Source organism: Arvicanthis niloticus, chromosome 10 (genome assembly GCF_011762505.2).
Source record: "Arvicanthis niloticus isolate mArvNil1 chromosome 10, mArvNil1.pat.X, whole genome shotgun sequence".
NCBI classification, from domain to species: Eukaryota; Metazoa; Chordata; class Mammalia; order Rodentia; family Muridae; genus Arvicanthis; species Arvicanthis niloticus.
Genome location: NC_047667.1, coordinates 39,737,971 through 39,765,883, shown reverse-complemented (window position 1 = coordinate 39,765,883; position 27,913 = coordinate 39,737,971). Strand labels below are relative to the sequence as shown.

General features: G+C 45.2%; 1 protein-coding gene across 4 annotated transcripts in view; it reads left to right on the top strand.

Moving 5' to 3' along the window:
• Positions 1-24,496, top strand: part of Rgl1 (ral guanine nucleotide dissociation stimulator like 1) — a 243,937-nt gene extending 219,441 nt beyond the window's left edge. For all 4 annotated transcript variants that reach the window (XM_034512785.2, XM_076941338.1, XM_034512786.2 and 1 more), the window contains 9 exons: positions 3,535-3,624; positions 5,661-5,747; positions 7,158-7,190; positions 9,798-9,919; positions 11,900-11,989; positions 14,784-14,970; positions 18,329-18,583; positions 21,971-22,085; positions 24,125-24,496. In XM_034512785.2, the coding sequence (XP_034368676.1) occupies positions 3,535-3,624; positions 5,661-5,747; positions 7,158-7,190; positions 9,798-9,919; positions 11,900-11,989; positions 14,784-14,970; positions 18,329-18,583; positions 21,971-22,085; positions 24,125-24,312 (1,167 nt within the window). In that variant the 3' untranslated portion in view covers positions 24,313-24,496. The remainder of the gene's footprint in view (positions 1-3,534; positions 3,625-5,660; positions 5,748-7,157; positions 7,191-9,797; positions 9,920-11,899; positions 11,990-14,783; positions 14,971-18,328; positions 18,584-21,970; positions 22,086-24,124) is intronic.
• Positions 24,497-27,913: the final 3,417 nt, after the last annotated feature.

The following is a 27,913-nucleotide window of genomic DNA, read 5'->3' as shown; positions in this document are numbered from 1 at the left end:
CTGTGTTCTTTTCCCGCTCCTTCTAGGAGCAGCTGATAATAGGGTAGGCAGTTTATGCTGATGTCTCATGAACTGCACACTAACCAAACCATGATTCCTGGGATTATGTTACTCCTTGTTTCACATCTTTCTGGATTTGCAGACTTTAAATGGAAACCCATCTGGTTGGGAGGACATGGCTTAGTGGCCTCCCAGTCTGCAGCACAGAGCCAGACTAACTGGAGCCTCACACTGAAATCCCAATAGCCCTGAACCATCCTTCCAAAGGCAGATAAATTGAATTGTGTGCAGCTCTTTGCCTGGTGACAGTCTTCTGGCTGAAACCTTAGAGGCAAGGCTATATCTAGACATTAAAGATCCCATAAACCTTTCTCAAATGGAGACATCCACCTCAGTACTCTAAGTTAAATGTCATATAAGGCTCAAATCCCAACTAACTGAAAAACTTGGCGATGAGTTGGGGTGGCCTGTCCATTGTCATGAATGCTGGTGGAATGCTCTGGGCGGTCTGTGTGTGTCTGCAGATCCTTTTCCCATCATCTCTGTTGATCATTATTCATGTGAACTGTATAGTTCTGGGTGTAACTTCTCAGTACAGTTGTAAATAATGAGATCAAGGTACTTAAGTTCTCAAAATAAGCACTAAGAAAAACTGCTGGGCCCTGTTTCTAATGTGTCACTCCTAGACTGATTTATAGTTGGGTAATCTTGGTTTAAAATGATCTATCTTCTACTTGTGGGTGAAGGGAATGTACCACTTTTCTAATACTATGGCCCAGACAACAGCATAATTAGCAAACATTTGTGGTTTTCCTTCTAACTGTTGAGAAAAGATTTTTTTTATTTCTTTTCAAAGTCTGTCTTAAATTTATTATAACCTTATGATTTCTGACACTTAGAATAATTACAAATCATTGAATCTATAGATTTCAACATAAGATTGAAATCTATAGATTTCAACATTATGTTGGAAAGCAGAATATCAGCAAATCTTAGTTCTTGTACAGTTATCCTTGGTTGCAATAATATAAACAATGTGTAAACACCTGCAAGAAGTCTGGCTGTGGTGGAAATGAATAGTTAGTGAAACTCTACCTCATGTTAATATCAAGGTTGGAGCAAGAGGCCATCCACACTGTGAAGACCTATCCAAACATGAGTTTCCAGTAGCTTCCGAGATGCAACTTAGCTATCATATTTTAAAATCAAGCCAGCACCCAGTAGACAGTCATCCGAGACCTAGTGTAAGTCTCTGAGGTACAGGAACAACAGGAGGCAGCTGGATTCTGCAAAAGCAGGGATGAAGGAAAAGGGAGACAAAGGGAGAAACTTGCCTCAGGAGAAGGCCGGAGGTTAGAGAGCGCAAGAGGGACAAGGATCCATGTTGGAGGATGCACGGGGAGAAATTTGAAATTCGTCAGCACAGAGATGATTGAAGTCACTTCCTGTGATAAGTCTGTGGGAAAACAAGATGACTTGGGAAGCAGGAAGAGTAGCCAGGAGTGTGAGTAGCAAAGGAGGCGGGAGGACAGAGCCAGGGTGGTGCATTGCAGGAGGCCGCGCATGCTCGGGAAAGCTCTGGTACTGTTGTGGGGTGGCAATGTAAAGAGTTCTAGGCCGGCCGAGGAAATAAATGCTTATGCTGGATATGACAAGTGAATGGATTTCCGGCTGACATTCCATTGGGAAGAGCTAACAGCAAACAGTCACCTCTTCTTTCTTTCCTTTTCCTTTTCTTTAGACAGCATTTTACTGTGTGGATAACCTTGAATTCATGGTATATCCCAGGCTAGCCTTGAACTCATGATCCCTCTGCCTTGACCTCCCAGGTGTTGAGATTACAGGGATGTGCTGTGCATGGTTGACTTGTCAGTTTTGTGTGAGTCCTGCAGCCAGGGATGGAATCTCATTCTCATCAACAAATCTTGCTCCTTGTCTCGAGTCTTTTCCTCCCCTGCTCATAGGATGGAGTCTTCAGTGCTCCCTAAGATCCCTCTGCTGCTTTATGATTCTTAGGGTTTAACTATTTAATAGTCCCTACTAAGAATTTTAGATAAGCCTGGCATGGAATCCACTTTTAGTCCCAACACTTGGGAGGCAAAGGCAGGTGACTCTGTGTAGCCTGAGCTACTTAGCAAGTTTTAGGCTAGCCAGAGCCACACTGTTAAACTCTGTAAAAAGAAAACCGAGAAGGAGGAAGAAGAGGAGGAGGAAGAAGGATAATAATAATATTATTAATTATTATTATTAAAATAATAATAAATATTATTATTACTATTATTATTATTTTAGATAAATCCAAAGTAGTTTCTAGCACTTTCCCTCTACCCATAATTGAGGTTCTGGAAGATGTTACCCATTAAGAAGCAGTGGGTGCTTGTCTTCATGTCAGGCAGAGTTAATTTCCACTCCAAACTAAATCCCAAGGATCTGGGAGCTCTTGCAGCCACCTGGTATGGGAAGTGGCGCACACTAGATTCCTATCATGTGTCCCCAAGAAAACTGTGGAATGTCATTAGATGACAGCTCTCTCTTATCATCTGTGATAGACTTCTGAAATGGACTCTGTCCCCAGGGGCATGCACAGCCAGGATCACAGCTGGTTACCAACATGCATTTATGCCCTGGCATCATTAGTCAGGCCCTGACACCCAGAAGTCCTTTTGTAAGTGTACAGTGATGTAAGGTCACATGCTACCGTCATACGATAAACCCTGGAGAAACTGACTAAGGAAAAACTAATATAGAGGTTACACTGAATTGTGAAATTGCCATTCATTCAAGCAGTTCCTGGAAAATGAGAACTAAACAAGACCCTGAAACCACAAAACTGAAACATTTTATGTTCAGTCAGCAAACCCATGATTAGTTGTTACGTCGAAGCTGGATTCTTGTTCTAGGCAGCAGGCAGGGAACCTGGGTGGTCATCTGTCCTCAGGCCTCCAGAGGAAGGGGTAGTCTTGTCAGAGTTCCAAACCAAGGAGGCATCTTATGAGGACTAAGGGAAACCCGCAAACGACTCACCTTTCATTAATTAACATGTGCTCCAACATCGGGCTTCCTCGAAGCCTTGCTGTGTAAAGGTCTCGCTTAGCTAAGTAGCACCACCTAGTGCCCTTCCTTCACAGAAGGCTGGCACATTCATTCCAGGCCAAGATAAAGAAGTCAAAATGAACAGGAAGAAGGCTTCATTTTTAAGATATAAGATTACTTTGTGTGAAACTCGAGATGTACAAGAAAACATCTTCCATTTTGGGAATTGCTGGCCTTATGGTGATGATTGATTTTCTAGTCAAATTAGGGACTCCGCTTTTACCGAGTTGGGGGGGGGGGGGAGGGCACTAGGACAATCCCTGACCACACATTCATCTGCAGCAAGGCCCCAAAGCACAGCCTTAACAGCCTGAGGGCCTGCAGGAGGCCTGCATGGCATCTTGGGACACAGGAAGAGATTGTATCATAGAACCCAGATAACCCTTTTCTTCTCTCTAGATTGGCATCCTCCATGACTTTCCTCTGTGCCCTGTTTCTTAGGAAGGAACCTCAAAATTTGCAAACCTGGACAGCAGTGTGAAAGAAAACCAGAAGCGGACCCAGAGGCGCCTGCAGCTGCAGAAGGATATGGTATGTCTGCTCCTGTTATCCAGGAACTAGCAGGAGAGAGGCATCAGCGTGTTCCTCCTGCAGGGTGCCCACACTTGTCAGAAGGCTCTTCCATTCTGTGCCTAATTTTTTTCTTAACTTGGGAGGTCTTTAGCAAAAGTGTTAGACCCAGTGAAAATGAATACCAAGAGTTAGAAATTCCACAGACATGTTCGTGTGAACACACACAAACTAGATGTTGACGGAGGGGTGTGCAGTGGGGTATCTCCATCCTCCTGACATACACACACCAGTCGTTGATGGAAGGGTGTGCAGTGGGGTATCTCCATCCTCCTGACATCTCCACCCACTTTCACTTGCTTGCTGCTGCCACTTTGGTAAGAAGCCTCCAAGGCCCTGCATCAGCATCGGCTTTGGGGTGTAATGGCCGAGGAAACACACAGTCTCCTGTTAGGAAGATTTGGTCTTTGTGTTAGAGAGCATTGTTCCCTTTGCTTCCACGCTCTCTCATCACTGGTCCTAACCAGATCGTGTTGTTCACATCTCAGAGAATACCATGCATCCTTTCTGAAAGCAGAAGGATAGTTATTATCATCTTCCTTCCTGTCCTTAAGTCACCAACTTCTAGCATAGGGTGTGGGGACAGAAGAGGACATTAGAGTCTAGACAAACAAATATTTTCATCCTTGCCTGGAGAGAACTCTCCTTGAGGGTGGATATAACATGGCAATGTTTTTGAGAGCTAGAACTCTCCTGTAACCTAAAGCTGATCGAACTCAAAGTGTTTCAAACTTTTTGGTTGTTTAAAGACAGTTAAAAATAGCTGCTGCTGAGGGAGGGGCAGAGATTATTTTAGTTCAGGATAAGACCTTGCACACATATCAGGGAAGGACAAACTAAACTGCAGTTGACAGTGAGATTCTGAAGGACAAAGTCCTGTGCGGTGTGAGCTGGCTGAGGACACAGCCCACCTTGAGCCAAGAGGCCTGGTCTTGGCCTGGTTCAGATTTTGTGTGTTCCTGCCAGTTTCCCTAAGTACCTATACATATGAGAAGGTGTCCATGCACCACTCCAGCCCTCCCCCCCAGCCCCCCATTTATCTTTCCTGTAGAATGTTGTGCCTCAGTGGCCTTGTAGAGAACAGAGACTCAAAGGAGATTTGGTGAGATGAAAGTTAAAACATCTACTCATTTCTCCCCACTTTTAACATCATCTAAAGTGGTGGTATAACAGGCAATCCTAAGAAATGCACAGACAGAATCCTGCCAGTTAAGAATCTACATTTCACTTGGAGTCCACCTGTCTGTTCTAGGACTCAAGTCCAGCATACCAACAGCACTTAGCTGTCATGATGTCCTAATCACTTCTGGTCCATGGCAGCTTCAGAGTCTGGTCTGTCATGACCTCCAGAGTCATCAAGTCACCTCGGTGTCCTGTAGAGCATCCTACAGTGTGTGTTTGTGTTTGTTTGTCTAGTGATTAAGCTGAGGTCATACCTGTTTGGAAAGAATTTCACAGAGATGAAATACCCCTCTTCTCACATTCTTTGAAGGCTGTGTGTGTCAGTGCGGCATCTGCTGTCACATTGATGGTGATGAGATCACTTACCGTTAACATGGTTAAAGTGAAGTTTGCCCAATTAACCTGTCTGAAGTCCCTGTTCTCTCTGTCTCTCTGATGGTCAGTCACTCATAGTGATGCACCACACACCTGACAGCCTGCACTCTCTCGTTCATCAGGAAATAGTGCTCTACTCCTAGTAATGCTGAGGCTGTGGCTATCTGGGGCATTCCAGACAGCTACAAGTGTCTACACACACTGAAGAGAGCAGCCTGCACTGGCCAGAGCCTAAGCACAGTAGACCCCACTGTGAACACACTGCATGCATGTGCAGTCCCTGTCCTGTTTGTGTAGGCTTTAAAACAACTTCAGTCCTGCAAGAGACACTAATGATTCCAAATTAGTCTCATCCAGGTGCATTTTCTCTGGTGTGTGGGTTGTGAAACCTTTAACATTTCAGTGACGGTAAAGGCAGCCCTGTTCTGCTTCCTCCTCAGGGTGTGATGCAGGGTACTGTGCCTTACCTGGGCACCTTCCTGACTGACCTAACCATGCTGGACACTGCCCTTCAGGACTACATTGAGGTGGGTTCTCTGCAGTTCATGCAGCCGGGCCTGTAGCCTTCTTTTTGGCTGCATGGAGAAGAAGTTTGTTTCTCTCAGGATCTATTTAGAGTCCACAATTCACATGGCTAGGTGGTAACAAACAACGCAAAACAAACCCCAGATGATGGCACAAAGCCCATCGAAAGAGAGCACTGCTCGTCAAAACAGCAGCAATGGCTAGGAGTGGCAGCAGTGTGGGCAGGAATGCGGTGAAAGGTAAGAGACGTAAGGGGCGTCAGATGATGGAGCACAGTCATCCCCATACGCACAGACATGACTGCACTGCCTTTTGAGGGCTGGGGTTGAGCATCCGCTCCACGATCGATTCCAGGGGATAATCCACCCTGGTACTCTCTCTGTCTGGATATGCTACAGATGAGACAGATTAATGAATTTTCAAGTAGGCCCCCCTCATTCCTTTCTTTAATGATGATGTCACTGCTGCCCATTCTGGAATGCTTGGATCCATGTCCTGCCTTCCTTTTGCAATGAAGGAAGAGGTAAAATCTACTTGAACAAGCGGACTGTTAGTAGCAGTAATAAAATGGCAATTAGAAAAGGATTTGGTATTTGAAAGGAGATTTAAAGGTAATGTGTAGGCTGGACTTCTAACTCCGAGCACTTGCCTCTGATGTCCTGGTTCAGTTCCTAATAGTGGTAAACAATCATAAATCACAGAAAAAAAAAAAAAAAAACCACAGTAGGTGACAAAACAAAGCAGCCTGCGTCTGTACCCATGGCTGTTCTGCTGTGCATGTACTGCAGCTACAGTGGGAAGCTGTTTTACATACTTCCAAGGATTCTTTCAGTGGTGTAGACATGCTCGTTCATTTGCATTTCCCACGCTCGAGTCTCTTCACATCCTCTGCCTCAGCATAGCTCAGAAAACTCCCTTCAGGGTGGAGAAACTGCAGGGAGTGAACCAATACTGAGGAATTAAGTTTACTCTACTGAGAACAGGGATAGTGGTGATGAAGAATTGAAACTTAATTTCCATGATGCTATGGAGAAGTGACTTCCCTTATGATAAATCATTGACAGTTTGGCTTCCAGCATGAGTCAGTGGCCATCTGTTTTTGTTGTTTGGCCGAGGGGGAGAGTGGACTGGATCGTTTGCTCCTCACTAGCTTGGCAGATGTGTCTGGATTCTGACTCACAGTGCCTTCATCACTATTGTAGGTGGCTTTAGACATCTCAAGAGATGTTCCGTCATAAATAAAGGGCCACTTTTCTCCAAGAAAAGGCGGGTTGCCTTGCTCCATAGTCGCCATGTTTATAAAATCGTTAATAGTTACAATTTTCTCATGTCTTTAACCTATTCACTGTGACCCCAAACAGCACGAGGCTCTGCAGTTCAGGTGCTTACGTTCTTCCAAACATTTCTTTCAGGGTGGACTGATCAACTTCGAGAAAAGAAGAAGGGTAAGTACCACCCTCGCTTGCACTTTGCCATTTTATTTCACCTGGGCATGAAAAACTGAAAGAAGCAGAGAGGGATTGTGTTCTTTTGTTTGTTTTTGGAGACACAGAAAAATAATAATCGCCGAGTATTTTTAAATATACCATTACATTGGCATGTTCCTACACATCACTCCACAAGAGCCCTACAGGCTCCTTGTCCACATCTTCAGTTAAAGGTGAGGATGGAAGAGGTTAAGGACTGGTCCAGAGTCGGCTGGTAGTAAGCCAGAGTTCACATTTCGTCTGGCTGCAAATCTCATTAATAAAGGGAAGGTAGTGTAGAGCTGGGGCGCACCTCAGTGGTAGGGCACGTGGCTAGCACGCATATGGTCTTGTATTTAATCCCTAATACAGAGACAAACAGATTTTGAGAGATTTCTTTCTTACCATTGCCTTCTTCACAGCTACTTTTAGAAATACAAGCTAACTCTATAGTTAGGAACAGTGTACGAACTGTAACATTCCTATGTAGGAACATATGAAAATCATTGCTGAGAATATATTTGGAATATTCTTCTCCAAAGAAGTATGTGAAACAATTAGTACATTAGTTAGCTTGATTTAGTCACTTCATAGCAAATACATATTCCAAAATATCATGTTGTATACGCCTTGTGTGTGTGTGTGTGCATGTATCAGTTAAATAAATAAAAAAAAAAAAGGCAAGTTTACTTAAGCAGTTTCTAAAAGTGAATTAACAAAGACGACTACTCCTGTGGGTCTCTCTGGGAGAGGAAAGGACACAGTGTCCTTATTAGAAGTAGGTGATTGTCTTTTCTGTTAGTATAGGAAGGCTATTCTATATCAAACTTGATCTTTCTGTGGATAGAGTAGTTCTGCACTATGTTTGTGTGTTTTATAGTTTGTTTTTATTTTATGTACATTGGTGCTTTGCCTACATGTGTGGGGGAGTCAGATCCCCTGGAAGAGAAGTTACAGAGAGCTCTGAGCCGCCATGTGGGTGCTGGGAACTGAACCAGGGACCTCTGGAAGAGCTGCCAGTACTCTTAACCACTGAGCCATCTCTCCAGCCTCCTGCACTGTGGTTTTTTTTTTTTTTTTTTTAAGTGTAAATTTTGCTATAATTTTGTGTCACGTGGACATGAGATAGGCGTTTGAGTGTTTGGAAGGAAAGTGAGTGAGCGCAGTTACTCCGTGTGGGGCCCCACTGTCCTCTACTCTTCCATTCATCCACCCACGCCACCTGTGCTGGTTGTGTAGTTGTGTACCGACCAGGGAGTTTGAGAACTTGTGCAGTGGAAAACCAGAGCCCTGCCCTCATGATGTCTACAATCCAGGAGGGAGAAAGACAGATGAGCAGGCGGCCATAATTTATCTGTACAAGCTCAAAGCAGAGGTGGCAGGTCTTTCTTAGAGAAGTAAACAGGAGGCTGGGTCTCCTCTCAGCTCGTGAGGCCAGAGGACCATACAGGGACTAAGAATGTTACGCAAACACAGTGCAGAGAAGCTAGCTGGGCTAGGCTCCAAAGCCACAAGATACCGATGTGAATCAGCCAGAGCTTTCTGTCCCTCGTCCACTGAACTTCCTGTGGCATGGTGGTAAATACTCACCGATAGCACTGGACCAAGGGATGAGACCACTGATTGGAAGACTGAGACCCAACGACTCGGCCAGCTCTCAGTTGCTTCTGACCTGTCCTGTTACACCTTCAGAGTGCGCCATTCGAGGTCCTTTAACTTCAGCATGGGGGGGGGGGGCTGCCTTCTTTCCCTTTAATACTAAGAAGCTAAATAAACACTTACACAGTTAAAGCTACAGTTTGCCCTGCCTGCTGACATTAAGACCTTGAAGCATGTGAAGCGGTATAAGTGATTTGGGGCATCATTATGTACTTGCTTCTCTTGTGAGCTTTAGAAGGTTTAGTTGGATGATTTACTGGAGTAGTAAAAACCCAAGGATTTGGAAAACCTAAACGTTCAGCTTTATGAGACCCTGGACCATTTAGACAGTCAGCCCCACTGGTGTGGATTCATTGAGGGGGAAGAGTTGGAGAAGCTACAGTGGGAGCTGTGAGCTTCTTCAATCATTTCTCTTCTTTTTAAAATAAGAAGTAGAAGTAAAAAAAAATTTTTTTACATATTTCATAATCTTATATTTAAAAGAAAAAAATCCCAAGAATGGCAACAACAGGAAGGAAACACCATTATGAGTTGAGTTGGTGACTAGCTGGCTTCTCTGGATGCCTTGTTTTATCCATATGAGTTCCTTTTTCAAGAAGAAGAGATAGAGAAACGAAGCATACAAGGACTTAAGGAATTCAAAGTGATGTACATGCGTATTTTAAATTTTGTTTTTGTTTGTACTGGGGATTAAAACCAGGGCATTATGTATATACCAGGCATGCACTCTTACCACTGAACTATATCCCAGCCCTGAGTTAGAACTTTTAAGATTTATTCATTTACTCTCTAAGGCAGTGGGATTGCAGCGTCTTCTTTAATGGCATTTTCCATACATTGCCCTTAAGAGCATTACAGTTCCATGATGAAAAGATTTACATTTGTTTCATCATATTATTAAGTCTCCTGGTTTTCTGTCTACTTTAGGAATTTGAAGTGATTGCCCAGATAAAGCTCCTACAGTCTGCTTGCAACAGCTACTGCATGAGCCCAGACCAGAAGTTTATCCAGTGGTTCCAGAGGCAGCAGCTTCTAACAGAGGAGGAGAGGTAGGCTGACCTATCTGTCACCTGTCAGGGGAGGGATCATGGTCCGGGCAAGAAGCATATAGTGTCCAGGACCTTGTCCGGTCATCTGTTGGACATCTTGGTGGTTGTTGTAGGGTTCTGGTCCTTGCTTTTCAGAGGGAAGCTGACCAGCAGGACTAGAGGCTGGGTCTTAGGTCTGGCCCTGCCACTTACCATTGAAACCTAGAACAAGGCTTTTTCCCTTCCCCATCTGCAGGATGCCTGTTTGTAAAATGTTTGTTTTTAAAGTACAAAGCCATATCCTGGAAAGCCCTATTAGAATGATAACCACGCTCTTCACCACCGCCCCTGCCGCTGACCCAGAGTTCATGGTGTGAGCTGTCAGGGAAAGAGGCGTGGGAATCGGGAGGGATGGAGGAAGAGGAAGAGGAAGAGGAAAAAGATCTCAGGAAGGGGAAGAGGAAAAAAGAGATCTCATGAGAGATGAAATTGGAGAGTAAAGTGCTGTGGACCTATGGGCAGGAGCAGGTCACTGGCCAGGAAGTGGTGGGGCATGGGCTAGATTGACAGATACTACCAAGTAGGCTGGGCTGGGGAGGGAGATATCACCAGAAGAGCTAGAGAAGAACATTCCAGACAGAGTAAGATAGGAACATGAGTGAAGGCCTGGGGTCCTGACAGCCTGGGTGTTTGGAGGCCAGTGATACCTCTGCTGTGGGTGGGGCCCAGGACACAGCTTTCAGAACATTGGCTGATGTGCAAAGAAAGACACACTGATTCTAGTGCTTTGACTGCTGGCCTAGTGGGTTCCGACCTTTCTTTCCTCTCGTCTGATGGTTGTCAGATTAGTCTGTAGGCCATATGTGGCCCACTGCCTGTTTTCACATTTTTAAGTGGCAGAAAAAAAAATAAAAGAATGTGGCATGAAAAGTTGTCATTTGAAATTCAAATTTCAGGATTCATAAATAACGTTTTAATGGAATATAGCCCACTCATTCACATCCATGGTTGCTCCTCGAGCGTTAAAGACAGACCATATGGTCCACAGCTTAAAATACTTACTATTTGGTCTGATTCAGAGAACATTTGCTGATCCCTGAGGTAGACCGGAGATTTTCTTTGAAGACTTCCCATAAGGAAGAGTGAAATGAATGGCAAATAAGTATTTGTGAGTCTCGGGGCCTTTGAGGGGGCACTGTAGTCATGGCAGGTCGGCCTGGCTACTCCCTAGCTCTGAGGCACTGGCATGGTGGGTGTCATGACCCTCCTACCTGCTCACCCTGAACCTGTGCTAGCTACAGCCTCAGGCTTTCACAAGAAACACTCCAAAGCAGAAACTCTTCTTGTATGTGTAGCAGTTAGCATTTGCCTGACATATCAGTATCTGAAGCGGGGCCATTTTTAATTGAGACAGTTTTTGGCCATTAAAGATAATGTCTGTAATTATATTTATATATTTTTATAACTAATGTAATAAATATGTCTATTCACCAAAGGTTAGATATTTTACAAAAATACCTTCTTTCGCTTTTCTAACATAATGTTAGAAAACAACATAACGTGTGCATAGGCACAATCACATTGGAAGGAGGAAGCAGAAAGGAAGGGCAGATGATTCATGGAGGGAGGATGATCCTCCCCCACCCTTCCCTCCCCCTGGCCTTGGGGTTAGATGAGGATGATCAAGGGCAGGCTGCTGTCAGCTTCAGCTCTGGCCAGTGTCACACGTTTTAGTGTTGAAGCCTGCAGACTGGACACACTGTCCATCTGCCTGTGAACGGAGGAGGGGAGGAGGAGAGGCGTGCGTTATCAAACGTGGCCGGCCGTAAGCACGGCCGTCAGCAAGCTCCCGCGGAGACTCAGGCCAGGATGCCTCAGTCTATAGCTTTACTTTGGATATGCAGAACCTTCCTCTAAATCCAGTATTCTAGTACATCACATGAGTTGGGAATCTGTTCTTCTGTGCTTAAATTGACCTCAAACCTCCCCTGTCTTTCTCAGCTATGCCCTCTCGTGTGAGATTGAAGCCGCTGCTGATGCCAACACCACTTCCCCTAAGCCTCGGAAGAGCATGGTGAAGAGGCTGAGCCTGTGAGTCCCCCATCAGGGGTCCCATCAGGGAGGGGAGAGGACACTCCCCCAACATATGGCTTTGCAGTCATATGGCTGTCCTCATATGTCATATGTCCCAACAGTTCATTCTCCACTAAATAGCCTGGTGATCCTTTAACAGTAGATTATGTTACTTTAAAAAACACCCAATGGTTTTATTTTGAAATAAAGTCTCAATTCTAGGTCCTAGTTTACTAGGCCTTAAGGGGTCTACTCCCAACCTTCCCTCACTTACAACAGTTGCTCTGGTTCACCAAGATTCACCACACCAGCCTTCTAGTCAACCTTAAAACACACCAGGCTGTTGCCTGCTCAGGGCCTTCACACTAGCCCTTCCTATGGCTAGAAATGGTCTTTATTCCTAGCCAGCTTCCTCAGATGTTGGCCAGAATGGTTTCTCTTAAGATATCTTCCAGTGGTGCAGTCTCCTCTGGTCATTCTCATTCCTATCGGCTGTTTCCCACAGTTTAGAGTAAGCAGTGTTATAACAGAAACATTGCTCATCGTGTATGGTAGATTAGGAGGCCTTCTGTGGTCAACTTTGAGAGACCTCACTCCATTTGGATAGAATCCAGAGGCCTTCAGACTGTCTACAGAACCCCATTTCCCCATAGCATCAGCACCACCGCCCTGTTGGCTGTCTCCATCTGTCTGTCCCCTCTTTCCGGTTCACTCCACTCTTTGCACTTCAGCTACCTCAAGACCTCCTCACACACACCAGGAAGTCATTTTTAGTTGCCTTTGTTCTACTGACTTTTCTCCCAGAGAGCAACATGGCTCACATTCTCACTTCCTTCAGGTGTTTCAGGTGACAGAAATGTCACCTTGACAAGCTTGTTGGACACTATAGCCCTTCATCTTACCTGTCCTTGGTGCCTTCCCTTGGTTGTCTTCTGTCTTTGTTTGTTTGTTTTTTTTTTTCCATCGCATTAACCTCTTCCACCATACTGTATACTCTATGTCTGTATAGAACTTAGACTCCATGGAGGGACGCCTTGGTTGTATTTGTTGCTCTGTTCACAGGATCTAAATGCTGCCCCCAGCACAGTAAGTGATTAGTGAGTATGTTTAGAATGGATTAGTTGAGCCGAAAGCTAGGGCTGTTATAGAGCAATACATATGTTTATCAAATCTACAACATGATCTAGGAAACAGTTTCTATAATTAGCTCCAATCATGGAGCCCAGGAAACGGAAGTATGGATAAGGTGGATCATGTGTTTATAATGGGAGGACCAGAATGCATACTCAGCCCAGAGTTACATTTACACAGATTTTATCAGACGGTGAAATTACATTCTGAAGAAAGAGAGAGATGGAAGGGTTAAGGGAGAGGAGAGAGAACCATAGGAGAGGAGAAAGGGAATAAAAAAGGTGCTTGTTCAATCCAGACTTTGATTGCACCAGTTTCTGTAGCAGGAGCTTGAGATGACCAACTGTGCGCCATAAAGCTGACCTTTTGCTTCTCTCTCACACAGATTCCTTCACTTACAAACTTGAGACCAATCTTTTGGTGGACATTACCTGCATTGGCTAGGGGCAAACAAGGACAGTCCTTAGGGAATATTGGCCAGTTCTCCCTGGTCAAGTAGCCCAGGCCAAGTAGTTCACCTGACACTTGCCAAGCCCACCAGTTGCCTGCAGACATCTTGGTTTCTTTGTGATGTGAGGGTGTGGTGCTTCCTGGATCAGTGGGCTGCTGTGGCTCAGAAGCTCTGGAATCTTCTCAGACACTGCATCTGTCTGTTCCCTTTTCCAGCCTCAGTGTCTCCTGGCTCTCCTCTTCCACGTGTGCAGGACTTTCTGTGTTTTTATTATACCCCTTAACGTCTGTTTCATGTCCATTGGGTCCATCATGCTTAGAGACATTATTTCTTCTGTCCTAATTTAGGCCAGGACAGACAGACTCCCCTGTTGTCTCCTGTGCCTGTGGGAAGATACTTTTCTAGCCTCTCTCCTTACTGAGGGTAAAGCCCTTTGGCTTATATATGAGATTAGGTTTTATCGACCTTACTTTAGTAAGCAGAACCCCCATTTCACAGTACTGTATATGTGTTAAATCCATGATCAGTTCATACTGTATACGTGTATGGAAATATCAATGGAACCTTATTATTATGTATAATTAAATTGTGCTAGTATTTTTTATTTTTAAACAATGACTGTTTGCCAACATTCATGACTTCCGTTTCCTGGCCAGCTGCAGAAATAGCTCATCAGCTTCCGATTTTCAGTTCCCTTTTTCTATAAGGCCTGGCCTGTAGGGATTTCCCTTACATCTTACCAGCTCAGCTCAAAAGAGGTTTTAATATTTCTTACCTAGTTGTTTTATGGAGAAGGGTTTGGGTTATTTTAGTTTGCCAGATGGCTCAAAGCAGAAGTGTTCTTCCATGGCTTCTTATTCAGAGCACGCCTACCCTTTCCAGCTTCACAAAGTTCAAAGTTCACTTTAGGCTAGGAAGCAGTAGGGGGTGGGGTACTGATATGCTACTCCTGTCGCAGCGGTCCATTGACTGCTAAAAGATGGAGGACCAATGACTTAGACTCTGGCTCCATCAGTTCCACAACTGATGTTGAGGCTGGACAGAATCTACCGGGACAAGATCGTCACTACTATTTGTTAGAAACATTATAGTATTTTTTTTAAAACAGTATTTACAATAGAACATACATGATTGAAAAAACATTAAGGGCTTAATTGTCACACATTATTCAGTCGGCCATAGGTTCTGGGTTTGTAACAGCCCGGATGTTTGGCATTGTGTCTCCTGTAGACTGTTTCTGGGGTCTGACATCATCCCCGGGAGCACCCCCACCAAAGAGCAGCCCAAGTCCACAGCCAGCGGGAGCTCTGGGGAGAGTATGGACTCAGTCAGCGTGTCATCCTGTGAGTCAAACCACTCAGAGGCCGAGGAGGGTTCCCTCACACCCATGGACACACCGGATGAGCCTCAGAAGAAGGTACATACTAAGCTTTCCCATAATTCTCTCCTCTTGCAGCCCCCAGCCTGCTGCTTGTCATGTGAAGAATGTCTGTGTCCAGGTTTCAGTACATCAGAACCAGAGTTCCTTCAGGGGATACAAAGTACTAAGGAGGTTGGCGTATTCCTTTGTCCCTGGAAACGTTTCTGTGTCCATGTCTAAGTGCACTGAAGGATTATGGCCCATAAAAATAAGTATAATTTATTCAAGAGATGCAGGATTGCCTGAGAAGGAACAAAGCGTGAGAAATAGATGCATGCCAGCTTTTTGGTGCCATGCACTGTCCTACCCACATATGTCCCACAAAACATCGCATGGGAAAGTACTCTAAAACTCAGTGATGTAGAACAACCTCCATGTGTCTGGGGACTGGCTACTTTGGGCTTGGCCCTATACCACAGTTTTAACTTAAGCCTGCTTTAGTTATCTGTCCTTTATTTATTTATTTGGAGTAATGGGCTTTCTAGAACATTCTCTGAGCATGCTGAAATGTATGAAGAGGAAGGGAAGAAGCCCTGCCCTGTAAGGACACACAGGGAGAGCCTTTTCTTGGTCATACCCACTAACAATCCATTGCTTAAAGCAGTCATGTGGCCCAATCCAACATAAATAACTGAATCAGAGAGATTTGATCTGGCTTCAGTGGGAGGAACCATGAAACAAATCACAGGGCAGAGGGTGCAGTTTGCAGCGGGGTGAAGATTGGATAATGGTGATACAGTGTACCACAGCGGAAATAGATGGCAAGCTGTATGCACTGATAGTGGGAGCCCCAACCCGTCCATTCCTCATGGCTGCACAAATACGTAAGAGAAAGTATCTCCTTCAGTCTCCTTACTGGTCAAGGAGCTTGGCTCAGAGAGGCCAGCTCTGCCATGACTAGAGCCCACAGCATTTTGGGGAGAGTTTTGGCCATCGGACTTGTTCATTTGTCATTTCTTCTGGCCTTTTGGTTTGGGTTCACACCAGTGAGGAGTACAGGTGACAGGCCCTATGTCGTCTGCCCTGTAGGGGGCACTTGTGTTGCTTTGCATGCTGTCCTCAGCAGTAACGCCAGTCTGAGACCCTTCAAGTGTCCCCAAGTCGTAATTTGGGAGGTAGTTTAGGACTCACCAGGTAGAGGTGACCCAACTATTCTTGTTCCTCACCTTTTTGCCACTGATGGAGCAGATCCAGTCCTCCATGTTTCAGATGTTGAAAGAAAAAGGCTTCAGACAGCTAACATCTGGCTATTGTCTCAAAAATCACGTTTTCTAAACTCAGAATATTATTATTCTCCATGACTTGACGTCAGTTGGATCTTAATCCAGAGGGAGATGGCTCAGTGACAAAGCACTTGTCACACAAATGTAAGACCCTGAGCACAAAAGCCAGACAGCTCTGTGCACCTTGAATCCCAGAACTACTGCAGTTAAGATGGGAGGCAGAGACAGGAGCTCCTCAGAAGACCCCTTCTCTCTAGGGCCTCCTCCTGGTCTCGATTGCTCTCCCATAGGAGGTTGTTTTCTTTAAAAGGAAAGTGTAATTTGCATTCCTTTCTTCATGTGCCATATCATCACTTATAGAGAGTTATGTTTCTGCTTGCTCCTTACCACTCAAGCCCTTGGAAGGATGTGGGGCCGTCAGCTGTTCTAACTCGCGTGAACGTGCCATCCTAGTGCACTGTCCCCTCAGCTAGACATGTTATTAGGATCACGGAAAGCCCAAGGGAAGAAGGAAGGTGAAAGTGACAAACTCCAAGCAGCTTTTGGAGAACAGAGAGAGCTTCCTGGCTAATAGACTTGCAGGCAGGACGATGCTGTTAAAATTATCCACTCTGAGTAAGGGCCTAAGCTGAGTCACTTGGAAACAGAGGAAGAATTCCAAACAGCATCAGCACATGATGTCATGGCAGTCCCTGTAGACACTACATATTAGAGTTGGCATTGCAGCCTGCTGGCCATAGTAGAATGCCCAGGCTGTGGACCAGCCCTTAACATAGGATGCCATAGGAGGAAGCAGCCCTGAGAAAATACAGATAACATAGTCCCTATATTTTTTTGAAGCCACATTATCAGAAAGCTAAGTTCCTTAGTCTGTTTCTGTGGAATGGCGCGCATATATATTTTATAGGATTATTATAATATAATCCAGCTTAACTCATTCTGAATATTACACACACAAACACACACAAACACACACACACACACACACACACACACACACACACACTTTTCTGTAACAACTCAGGTTTAAATGGTTCAGTTTAATGGTTTTATGGCAGGAATACATCCCAGTCAGCTTTAAGCATCCCTTTGTCTAGTAATTAATGTCAGTTGAATCTTAACTATTCAGTCACTCAGAGAAGCATGTTTCGGCAGCCATACATCTCTCAAATGGCCTTGATGTAGATTGTGAAAGTATATCTTGCTGGTCCCACCAGCAAATGTGAAAAGGGGCCGAGATACTCAAAGGCTGTGTCTTGGAGGCAAGTGGCCCGATTTTGCTGAATTGTGCTCACGGCATCGCTATGATGCTGTTTTAGATGCCCCCCCTCCCCCCACCCTGCAGGCTGTGACCTAAATGAGAAAGATGAATGAAAGCTCATCAACATCTCACAGTGCTGAAGGTACCAAGGCTCTTAGCACAAAGTAGCTAACTCATCACAGCTGCATATGGCTTGGTGCTTGCGTGCGGTGCTCTGTGCAGGTGCTCTGTGCTTTCTGTGCGCTTGCTGTGTGAACACCACAGTAAAGGGGGATGGAGTGCTCTGATCCTAGTATAGTGAGACTGGGTGGATGGACCTGGGTGGGGCCCAGTGTTCTCTCTGGGCCTCTGGCTTCTCTATTTGGCCAAGGGGTCAGGCCCTCCCAGCAGAACTACACAAGCAATAGTCCTTATCTTAGATGCTTGTAAACATGAAGACATTTATCTCTTACTACAAAATCTGAATGTGAAGTAGTTGGGACGGAATGTTCTCCATGGCCACATTGAGAACTGTTGGTGGAGAGAATCAGTGAGCTCTTACAAAGGCTTCCCAGCATCTGTGAACCCAGCCTATACAGCCTGTATATTCTGGTATCTGCTGCCATCTCCTGGTTAGCTTCCATACAGACAACTAAAAACAAGCCATCAAAGAACCACTAAATCACTGACAGTCACATGAGCCCATGGTGTGTGTGTGTGTGTGTGTGTGTGTGTGTGTGTGTGTGTATGTATGTATCAGAGACAAGAAACCCATGAGATATTGAGGATATTGAGGAGGAAATACCCTAAGTTGATGAGGCTCTGTATCTACTTCTGTTTGGTCCAGGTTCTAATGGTTTTGTTTTCTCTGGGAATGTGCTAACTCTTCCAGCTCTCTGAGTCCTCCTCCTCCTGTTCCTCGATCCATTCCATGGACACGAATTCCTCAGGGATGTCATCCCTAATCAACCCCCTGTCCTCCCCTCCAACCTGCAACAACAACCCTAAAATCCACAAGCGCTCCGTCTCTGTGACATCCATCACCTCCACAGTACTGCCTCCCGTTTACAACCAGCAGAACGAAGACACCTGTATCATCCGCATCAGCGTAGAGGACAACAATGGCAACATGTACAAGAGCATCATGGTAAGGGGCCGTCCTGCCCGGGAGGGTGTGCCGGCGGCGGCGCGGACAGACACCACTGAACACACATGTTTATCATGCCTGTCTGCACTCCCACAAAACCAGCATGAAAAACAGCAGCAACGTCTTTTTGGGTGCAGATTAGTGGTATGTGTATCTAATGGCACAGGTGCATTAGAGGACATAGTCTTGTCATCTTAAGAACTGTTTAAACCTCTTCGTGCAGGTTGGGGTCTGGTTTCATGATGATGAGCGTGGGTAACCGTGGGACAGTGGTCCAGGGCGGACGCTGTTGCTTCACACGTCTTCTTGGAACTCTTCCTACGATTGCCCTGACTACTAAATTAACACGCTTTCTCAGTAGTGTAGTTCCTGGTGACTCAGCTTTCTCCCTTAGCCATCTGGACCGCGCTGAGCTCCTGAAGTGGGGGATTAAGGCGGAGGTGCAGTCTGGATAAGCAAGAGCTACACTTCAGCAGTAAATGGAATTGAGTTTTATGTGCTTCTTATACAAACTACATCAGACTAGGAAATTTTCAAGGCTACTTTTGATGGTAGCTGTCTTTCTGGAATACATACTCGGCCCCTTATGGTGGTAACCTTAACTGTGTAAGGTTTTGTGTTAGGTGATTAAACTCCTTAGTCAGTGGGGCCTATCATACACTAAACAGAATAGAAAAAAAGAAGAGAAAAATCTTTTCTGTAGTAAAAAATACAATAAATTTCATGTCTTCATTTGCCTCCGAGCTGAGGTCTAGGTGTGCCTAGGTGGGGCAGAGTCATTGTCTTTAACCTTCGCTGAACTATTCATTGAATACAGTAATTACTGAGGATGTGTTGTCACTAGTTATTGCCCTGGGCTTTGAGGAGAGAGAGATGACTAAGACTCATTGATCTTTGAAGAACTTGGAATGGAAGAGAGAGGTCACATACTAAATGCTATTCTAACAGAAGCCAGACCAGGTTGGAAATGGTCTGCTGGCCTCCTCAGGGGACTTTGTGTTGATTGTACAGGCGGTAAGGTCTCATGAAGGCATCATGTTAAGAAATGACCAGGTCTGTTCACGAGAAGCATAACTAGCCTTGTGGAGGCTTGCTGCTAGAGGCTGGAGCAACAGGAGGAGCTCTCTGGGTGGGGAGCAAGCTAAGGAACCTGCTCCATCGTTCATGCAGGGGATGGCGAGGGCTTGAATGAGATCCCAGGCTGGAGATGAGAGGCCAAGTGTCCTGTGCGCTGTACTGTAAGAGCCCCCTCATTCCGTTATCAGCCTTTTGGTAACTTGTGGAGGGTAAGGAAGAGGGAGGACTTCTATGGAATAGGGAGGACCTGGGGCCATCTGGTGGCTGGTGGCTGGTGAAATTACTAGAGGAGGCAGCTTCACGGTCTTTAAATTAGGCCATCCAAATGATATTGTTTAATAGATTGCCAGAATCACGGTGATTCAGGGTTGGTGCTGGAGTCCAATAATACATGTCTTTCAGTCCACTGAATGGGAACGAGTGTGGGACGAGGCCCAGGTCATCGTCATAAGGGAGTAGCTAACAAAGACACACTAGAGGAACAGCGGCTCGTGGGAGCCCAGGTCTTCTGTTACATATGCCAACCAGAGAGATAGGAGCCATCTACATGACCACAGTGTCTGGAATCAGAGTACAAATGTATGCACCCAGCGGTTAATGCTATGTGCCACGCCCAGGGGAGTGGGCTCTGCTCTGTCGGGAGAAAACCCGACGTGTAGGAGACATCTTGGATTGAATGTGCTGGTGTTGGGTAGGTATAAATAGATGAGTCCCCAGAGTATTCCTTCCTTGGAATAGGGACTGCTTTTGGGAGAACGGTTCCTGTCACTGACTGTCCCTTCCTGGGTGGGACCCTTTATGTTACACAGGGTGAAGTCTGGAGCCTTCTCTGCTGTTAATACTAATTTTAACTATTAATTCTCTGTAGCATTTGTGCCACAAAATAATAAAGACCCAAGGAAAGCTCTTGGCCACTGCCAGTATTTTGTGATCTGGTTTTCTCGCTGAAGAGGAAGCCTGGATTTCTAAACTGAAAATTTCTCTATCTTAGCCAAACGTTTGCCCCACAAGTGGCTTTCCCCTCAGCATTACACTCCCAGTCGACTTTGATTGTTTGGGGATGATTTCCTTTATTATTATCAAAAAATATATTTCCTCCTTTAAAACGTGTGTGTACCAATTCTTTCCTCGTAAGTCTATAAGCCAGATGTTTTAGTATTAGATAAATCCACTCAGCTATTATTACTGTTCATTGAATCACAAAGACCAGCTGCCATGAGGGTCAGAGGGAGGCAGCTAGGCCCTGAAGAAATGAAGCTCTGTGTGTGTGTGTGTGTGTGTGTGTGTGTGTGTGTGTGTGTGTGTTTGCACATGTGACAGGCTCCAGCAATCTGCTCCTGGTGAGAACAGATTTTCTTTTAAAATATGAACGACCTGAGTTTTTCTTCACTTCCTTAGCCTTTAAAGATATCACTGAAGACATGCCATGCAGATGTTCCTCTTTCAGGCCCCCTGAGCTGTGTTCAAAATGAACTGCCAGGCCGACTGAGATAAAGGAAAGGAAAACCACACTTGAGGATAAACAGACCCTTTGTGCTTTAATTAGAAGCTGATTTTTATTGTAGTGTGATTTACAGTTACAGATCTTACTGTTCAGTTCTTTGAGTTTTAAAAGTCTGTGTATGTATCTGTCTGTCTACCTCAATCAAATGAAGACTCCCCGTGGCCTCCCAGCAGTCAGTCCTCTTTCAGCTTGAGGCTGGTTTTCTGATGCCGCAGATACAGGCTTTATGGTTAAAGCCATCGTTCTTTCTCATTTCCTTTACTCAGCACATTTGTGAGTCTTCACCACTACTGCAGGCGTTACTTCCTAGTCTGTTCTTCTTAAGTGGCTCAGAGGCCTTTGTGGACATAGGTTTTCATTTCTTTTAGCAAATGGTTTGCTGGCTCATGTTCGTTTTTTTTTTTTTTTTTGCAGTGTCAGTGGGCAGAGTTATAGCCATTCCTTTCTATTGGTTGTCGGCTAATGTCATAGTATTATGCTGGCACATGAAGATCACATTGGCCCAGGGCTCATGCTACCTTACGTTGATCATTGTTCTCATGTATATTCTTTTATTTGGGAACTTAACTAGGGTGGGGTGATAGGTGATTTTGTTTCCCCCATTTTAGTTGGGGAGGTCGCACTATGATAACCACCTGCCATCTTTCACCTACTCAGGCAGAAGTAGTACTAACACTCAGGAGTCTGGCTCTTTGTCCTGTTCTTTGCCACTCACTTCGTCCTTCCTAGAGACAGCAAAGGTCAGAGGTCAGGAGCTTAGGAAACATGATCTAAGTTCAGTACAGATGTGTTTGTTGTCTTTGCAGTTGACAAGCCAAGATAAAACCCCCGCTGTGATCCAGAGAGCTATGTCAAAGCACAATCTGGAGTCGGACCCAGCTGAGGAGTATGAACTGGTCCAGGTCATCTCGGAGGACAAAGGTAGGCACGCTCTCTACATATGGCAGGTGCCAGCCTCATGCACACTCCGCTTAGCTGCTGACAGCAGAAAGGGCATGTAGTGTCTTTCTTTTCATTGGATCCTAGTGGTGGTGGAGGCATATGCACATGTTTGTATGAGTGCACAGGTGTGTGTGTGTGCACTTGTGACCAGCACAGTACAAAATGTGTCCTTGCTCCTGAGCCTGGAGCAAGGCTGGTGGCCAGCAAGCCCAGGCTGTCCTGACAGAGGGAGCTCTCATGCTACCTCAGATCACCTCTCCTGCCCCTGGTGGTGTTTTTTAGGTGTGGCAGAGTGACAAGCTACATAAAGCCTTATTGTAGAATCAAGTGTCTCAAGCTGCTACCCCACCCCTAATGTTTGTTTGCTGATTATTTCTGGGCTTTTCTGTAGAATTCTTCTTGTCCACTGTTTATCTTCCCCATGGGAAGTTCATTTTTCATGAGCAGTCTCTGTGTGTCTCGAGTGGGAAGCAGATGGAAGCAGTGGGTCTGGGCAAGGCCTCACACACATCCTTTACTTGACATTGTGATTCTCAGTCCTGTCTGACCCGCCCGGAAGCACTCATGTTACAGTTTCAGAGTTTTGGGTTTTGTTGTTGTTTGTTTGTTTTTCTTTTGGTTTTTAATTCCGGAACTAGAGTCACAGATGGTTATTGGTGTTGGGAATCAAACCCCAATGCTCTTTAACTGTAAGCCATCTCTCCAGCTGCAAATCTAGCTGTTTTATTTTATTTTTAAGTGTAGGTTCTAGGAGTGAAATCTAGGACCTTGTGCCTACAAAGCAAGCACTTCCCAGCCATTCCCTGACTCTCAGTTGTATTACCTAAATATAGCTGCAGTTAAAATAATTCCCCAACGTGGTCTGTTGAACTGTAGCGCGTGGATGCAGAGAAGAGCAAGGGGCAGTGGATCTGCAGATCCAGCGGCTCACGGGAAACCTGGGCTCAGCTTTGCCCCCAGCTGAGTGGTCTCTATAAATAAATGCCTTCCCGGCCATAGTCCTTAACCAGCTCCCTGGAGACAAAAGCCCTCTCTGGTCACTTGGACGGCACAGGGCAATTATGAAATCACCATAAATAATGTACTGGAAAGAGCTGTGCAGAAATGCTAGCTGCTGTACAGATGGGATTGCCATCATTATGGCCCCAGAATAGGTGAGTGGGAGTGTTAGTCCCTGTGGCACACTTGGACGTCATGGACCAGTCTTGGAGAGCCTGTTCATCTTGGGCTAGCTGTGGGGTCCTGGTGTGAGGAATTCACCAGAAGCTCACTTCATGCAGTTCTGCAACCAGAAGCCTCTGCCATTTTCTTTTCTGACCTTATGTCCACAAAGCCCCATCTGCCCATTTTATTCTATGGTTTTAAAAACAATAAAACAACTTCTTGTTGACATGATTTAGTATTCCACTGGTAATAACAACCCTTGTTTATAAATTACAGGTGTTTAATTGGGCATCACTGAATTTGAATATTGCTTAAAATTTAGTGGCATGTACTGTCTTATGTGGATGTTGTTGAGTGTTGAAAAGCAAACTCTGGACAAATTGGTGGCTCAGAAAGAATAAATAACTGGTTTGACTTGGAATTATGTCAGAAGTATCTTAGTTTAATCCAAGTAAAGATGTCTGACAATTGCTATAGGTCTTGTTTTTGTGATTGGACTCCCTTAGGCTGTAGGAGTGCATGTGTGTACTTGATGACAGGAGGCTAGCAGGAGCCTGTGGTCCTGGGACCGTCCTGCCTTTGGTGTCCCTACCCCTGTACCTTCTTCAAGCTCTAACATTCTGTATTTGAACAGTTAAGTTCATGGGAGGAATTCTGACACCTTGTGCTCAGTTTCAGATAGGGATTACGTTTTTGGAACCAGTCATGAGGAAGTATCCACATTGCCTGGTCTAGGTTATAGTCAGGAAACAGAGACTCCATTCAGGCCTTGTGTCTGGGCAGAATTGGCTTTTGCCAGTCAGGGAAGGGCTGCCCCCCACACACTGACCAGCTGCTGTCTGTCTCTTTCCTAGAACTGGTGATCCCGGACTCTGCAAACGTCTTTTATGCCATGAACAGCCAAGTGAACTTTGATTTCATTTTACGCAAAAAGAACTCAGCAGAAGAGCAGGTGAAGCTGCGAAGCCGGACCAGCTTGACTCTGCCCAGGACAGCGAAGCGAGGCTGCTGGAGTAACAGACACAGCAAGATCACCCTCTGAAAGGGACAGCATGCCCCTACTTGCCAAAGGCAGAGTGAGGCTGAGCACAGCCGTGGTGACACCAGCCACCACCCGGTGTTGAGGATCATCGGTGAAAGCAACAGATATTTAGAGTCCAGCTGTATGGAGAACACTTTGTGGGGAAAGAGGAAGTGAATTTGATATTAAAAGGATAAATGATTCACCGATGCTCTTAGACCTGAGAATGAATACAAAATGGTCCATATTTAAAATATATGTATATATACATACACACATATCGTGTGTGAGTGTGTGTGTGTATGTGTGTGTGTGTGTGTGTGTGTGTGTGTGTGTAGATATTCCAGAGGGACTATACAGGATACTCTAGACTATGGAAAAACCAATTTGCACAATGGCCTGGGACATTGAGGTCACTTTTTACAGGGAAACAGGAGGGACTGAGAACCTGGTCTCATACCTTCCAAGTAAATAGAATCAGACTTACCGATACAGAGTGTTCTTCATGCCAGTATTACAGGCCCAGGCTCTATTTTTGTAAAGGGAGAGGATTACTTTCTCAATCATGTGCCACCAGATGTCCAAACTGCAGAGGTTGGAGTGACCACGGGCTGCATGAAAAGCCACCATGGAACGGTTCGGATGAGTCAGTGGTCTCTGCCCTCTGCCGGGCGTCTGCTGGAGCTTCAGAGGCCTGTGTGCCTTGCTGATCCCCACCACAATGCCTCTGGGGTCAACACAAGCTTGTTTCAATTCCTGGAACCCCTGTTGTGTTTCTGCGTTCTTTCCTAAAGAACACGCCGCAATCATTACTGCACAAGTCGCCTCGGTCTTCCGTAACTTCTCAGCCAGAGCAGAAGGCGCAGAAGAACAGCGGCTCCTCTGGACTCTTCTCTGTCTTGGACCACTCCGCCATCCTCTGATTGCCCTCTGCATGTCAAAGTGTCTGTCTGGTCTTTTGCCATCTGGAGTCTCGTACCTTTATCTTACGTGCAATCTGTTCCTCAGGTGTCGACCTTTCTACTGCAATTGCCAACATGCAATCATTTCAAGCCTGTGAAAGATTTCAGAGCAGCAACGCCTCTGCTAATAACCCCTCAGAAATGTCCCCCGCTGACTGTCAGTGGCTAGTTTCCTCCTTTACTTCTGTAGCATTCCTGTGCTCGAGCCACAGGGAGAGAATGGGGACTTCAGATGTTGTCTCCGCCCTTTCTCACAGAGGTGCACCCTTGTTGATGGGAACAACAGTGCTCTTCCTTTCTCACCCCACACTTGCTCTCCCAGCAGCCCTGGTAAGTGAAGGATTTTGTCTGTAGTAACAACAGCATCATACTCATGCTTCCGATTTGAGCTATGCTGGGATCTGAATGAAAAAGCCATACAAGGGGGAGCAGACATGTACAAGAAGCACTTTCAAATTATTGTCCCTTTTTAATTTTTTTCCACATACCAGTTTTTATTTCAAAAATAAAGAGAATGAACACAGGATATGATGTCCAGATTGTAACAGGGAGATTTTTTTCTAACCCTGTACTATAGCTCCCAAAGGTTCTGTAGGGTTTGTGTTATGTAAATAGCCATATGAACTCAACAAGAAACACCAGGAAAAGCTCAGAGATTTGTGGCAGTGGACCAAAGAGAGAGCCAGGAAGTCATCCCTTGTCTTGTACATTCCTGCAAAAGACACCAGATGTACTCTGGTGTTTCTAGGAGACTGGACTGGAACGTGGAGACCAATTAGTGTTCAACTAGTTATCAGAAGGCACTTTCTTCTTTTTCCTTTTTTTTTTGTTTTTGTTTTTGGTTTTTTTTTTTTGGTTAATGCTTCTGTGCATGGAGGGGAGATGGCAAGGATTACAGCCATCATGAAGACTGAGGTAAACCTAGCCTCAGCCTTGCTTTCTCAGTGTCAAGGTCAAAAAAGTCAATGCAGAGCTATTGGCCTGGTGTAGGGTGTGGCTCATAAGACATACGTGTTATGACAATGTGCTCACCCTGTGTAATATACTGTATATGTAGAGCCTAGATTTATATACTGCAATGTAAAAAAAAAAATATATATATATATATATATATTTACCTTTTTAAAAAAAGACAATGGAAATCCCAAGTGGGTAAAACACGGCCTCATTTATTTAATGCCACTTCAGTTGTTTTAATTTTGCTTCTGGGTAAACAGCTGGATGTTGTTTCCAGCTGCTCGCACGCTTGTCTTTCTGCATCTCCAGCATCTGTTTACCTTTTGGTTAAACTAATAAACTGGTTTGGGACTTGGTTGGCATGTGCTGCCAGACCCAACGGGCTTGTATCTGGAGTGTTAATCCGGTGGGTTCCGGGCTCCAGGTTTGCCAGCGTTCAGAGGCCTTTTCTGAATCAGCTGGACAGCACAGAGGGACAGCAAGCGGCAGAGGGCTGTCTCTGCTGGCAAGGGTTGTGAGCTTAGAGGGAAGAGACATGTTTTCAGGATAGACCAGTTGTGCGTTCCTTCCTGAAATTGTCTTTCTCTTCAGGTGCCTACACTTCCAATCTAAGGGATTATTTACATCGCTGTTCTCACCAATGATTTCCTTGAGAAATGGCTAAAGTGAAATGCTACTGGAAGTGTTTATTAGGCTTTCCCAGACCAGACTGAAGTAACCAAAAAAATCCCAGTAACTTAAACCAGAGAAAACTTAAACACACAGTGGAAGCCAGGCAAGTCCCTTAACCAGTGACTTGGGACCCAGCAACTTCCTGCCTCCCAATTCTACCTGCTTGATTTTTTTTTTTCCCTTCAAGTGACTGTGACAAAGGCAGTTAGCCTTAACTGTTCTGACTGGCTTAGACCAAAGGAACACATAGTGCTTCCTGGTCCTGTCACTATGTAGCTTGGGCTGGTGTTTCTGTGCAGGAGAGGCAAGACACAAATGCCCGAATGTTCCATGCCCCCCAGAGACAGTGTTTAGAATAGATGGCAGGTACCTAAGAAGGGGCTACATAGAGCAAAGGAGAAGCTGAACACAAGAGGTGTTAAAAGGAAGAGAAGATATCAGAAAGACTGATTTAAATTTGTCCAAGAGGCGGAACAGTTCAACAGGAGCCAGTAGTTTAGATCAGTTTGCCATGGCCCACAGAATCCCAACCGAGTAACCTGTAACCACTGTAGAAGTATTCCATTTTACTTAGCAGTTTGAGGAGTCTAATTTAAATCATACCCCACTCTTCTTTCTTTTCCGTCTCCTTCTTCCCTTGCCCCTTTGTGAGGGATATGTTGATGAAGATCTCACTGTGAAGCTAAGGCTAGCCTTTCTGGGAGAGCCAGTCCTAAACCCTCCTAGACCCTTAAAACGTCTGTGCTCAGTGACTGTATCCCCACCCTTTATCACACCTTCCCACGGGGAAGCATCATGCCCCTCCATCACTAGTTAACAGAACAGTATGCTGTGTCATAGGTCCAGGCTCGTACCCAAGCTTACAAATGAGTGCCAGGACATCATCTTCCATAAGAGACGATTGAAGTGATTTCCGAATTGCTCCCATGGCTTCTTTCAAAAAATCAAGCTGCCAGATTTGAAATGGAAGCAATCTTCTAAATGATAGTTTTCTCCCACACATCCATGATCCTCATTTATATGACAGCAAA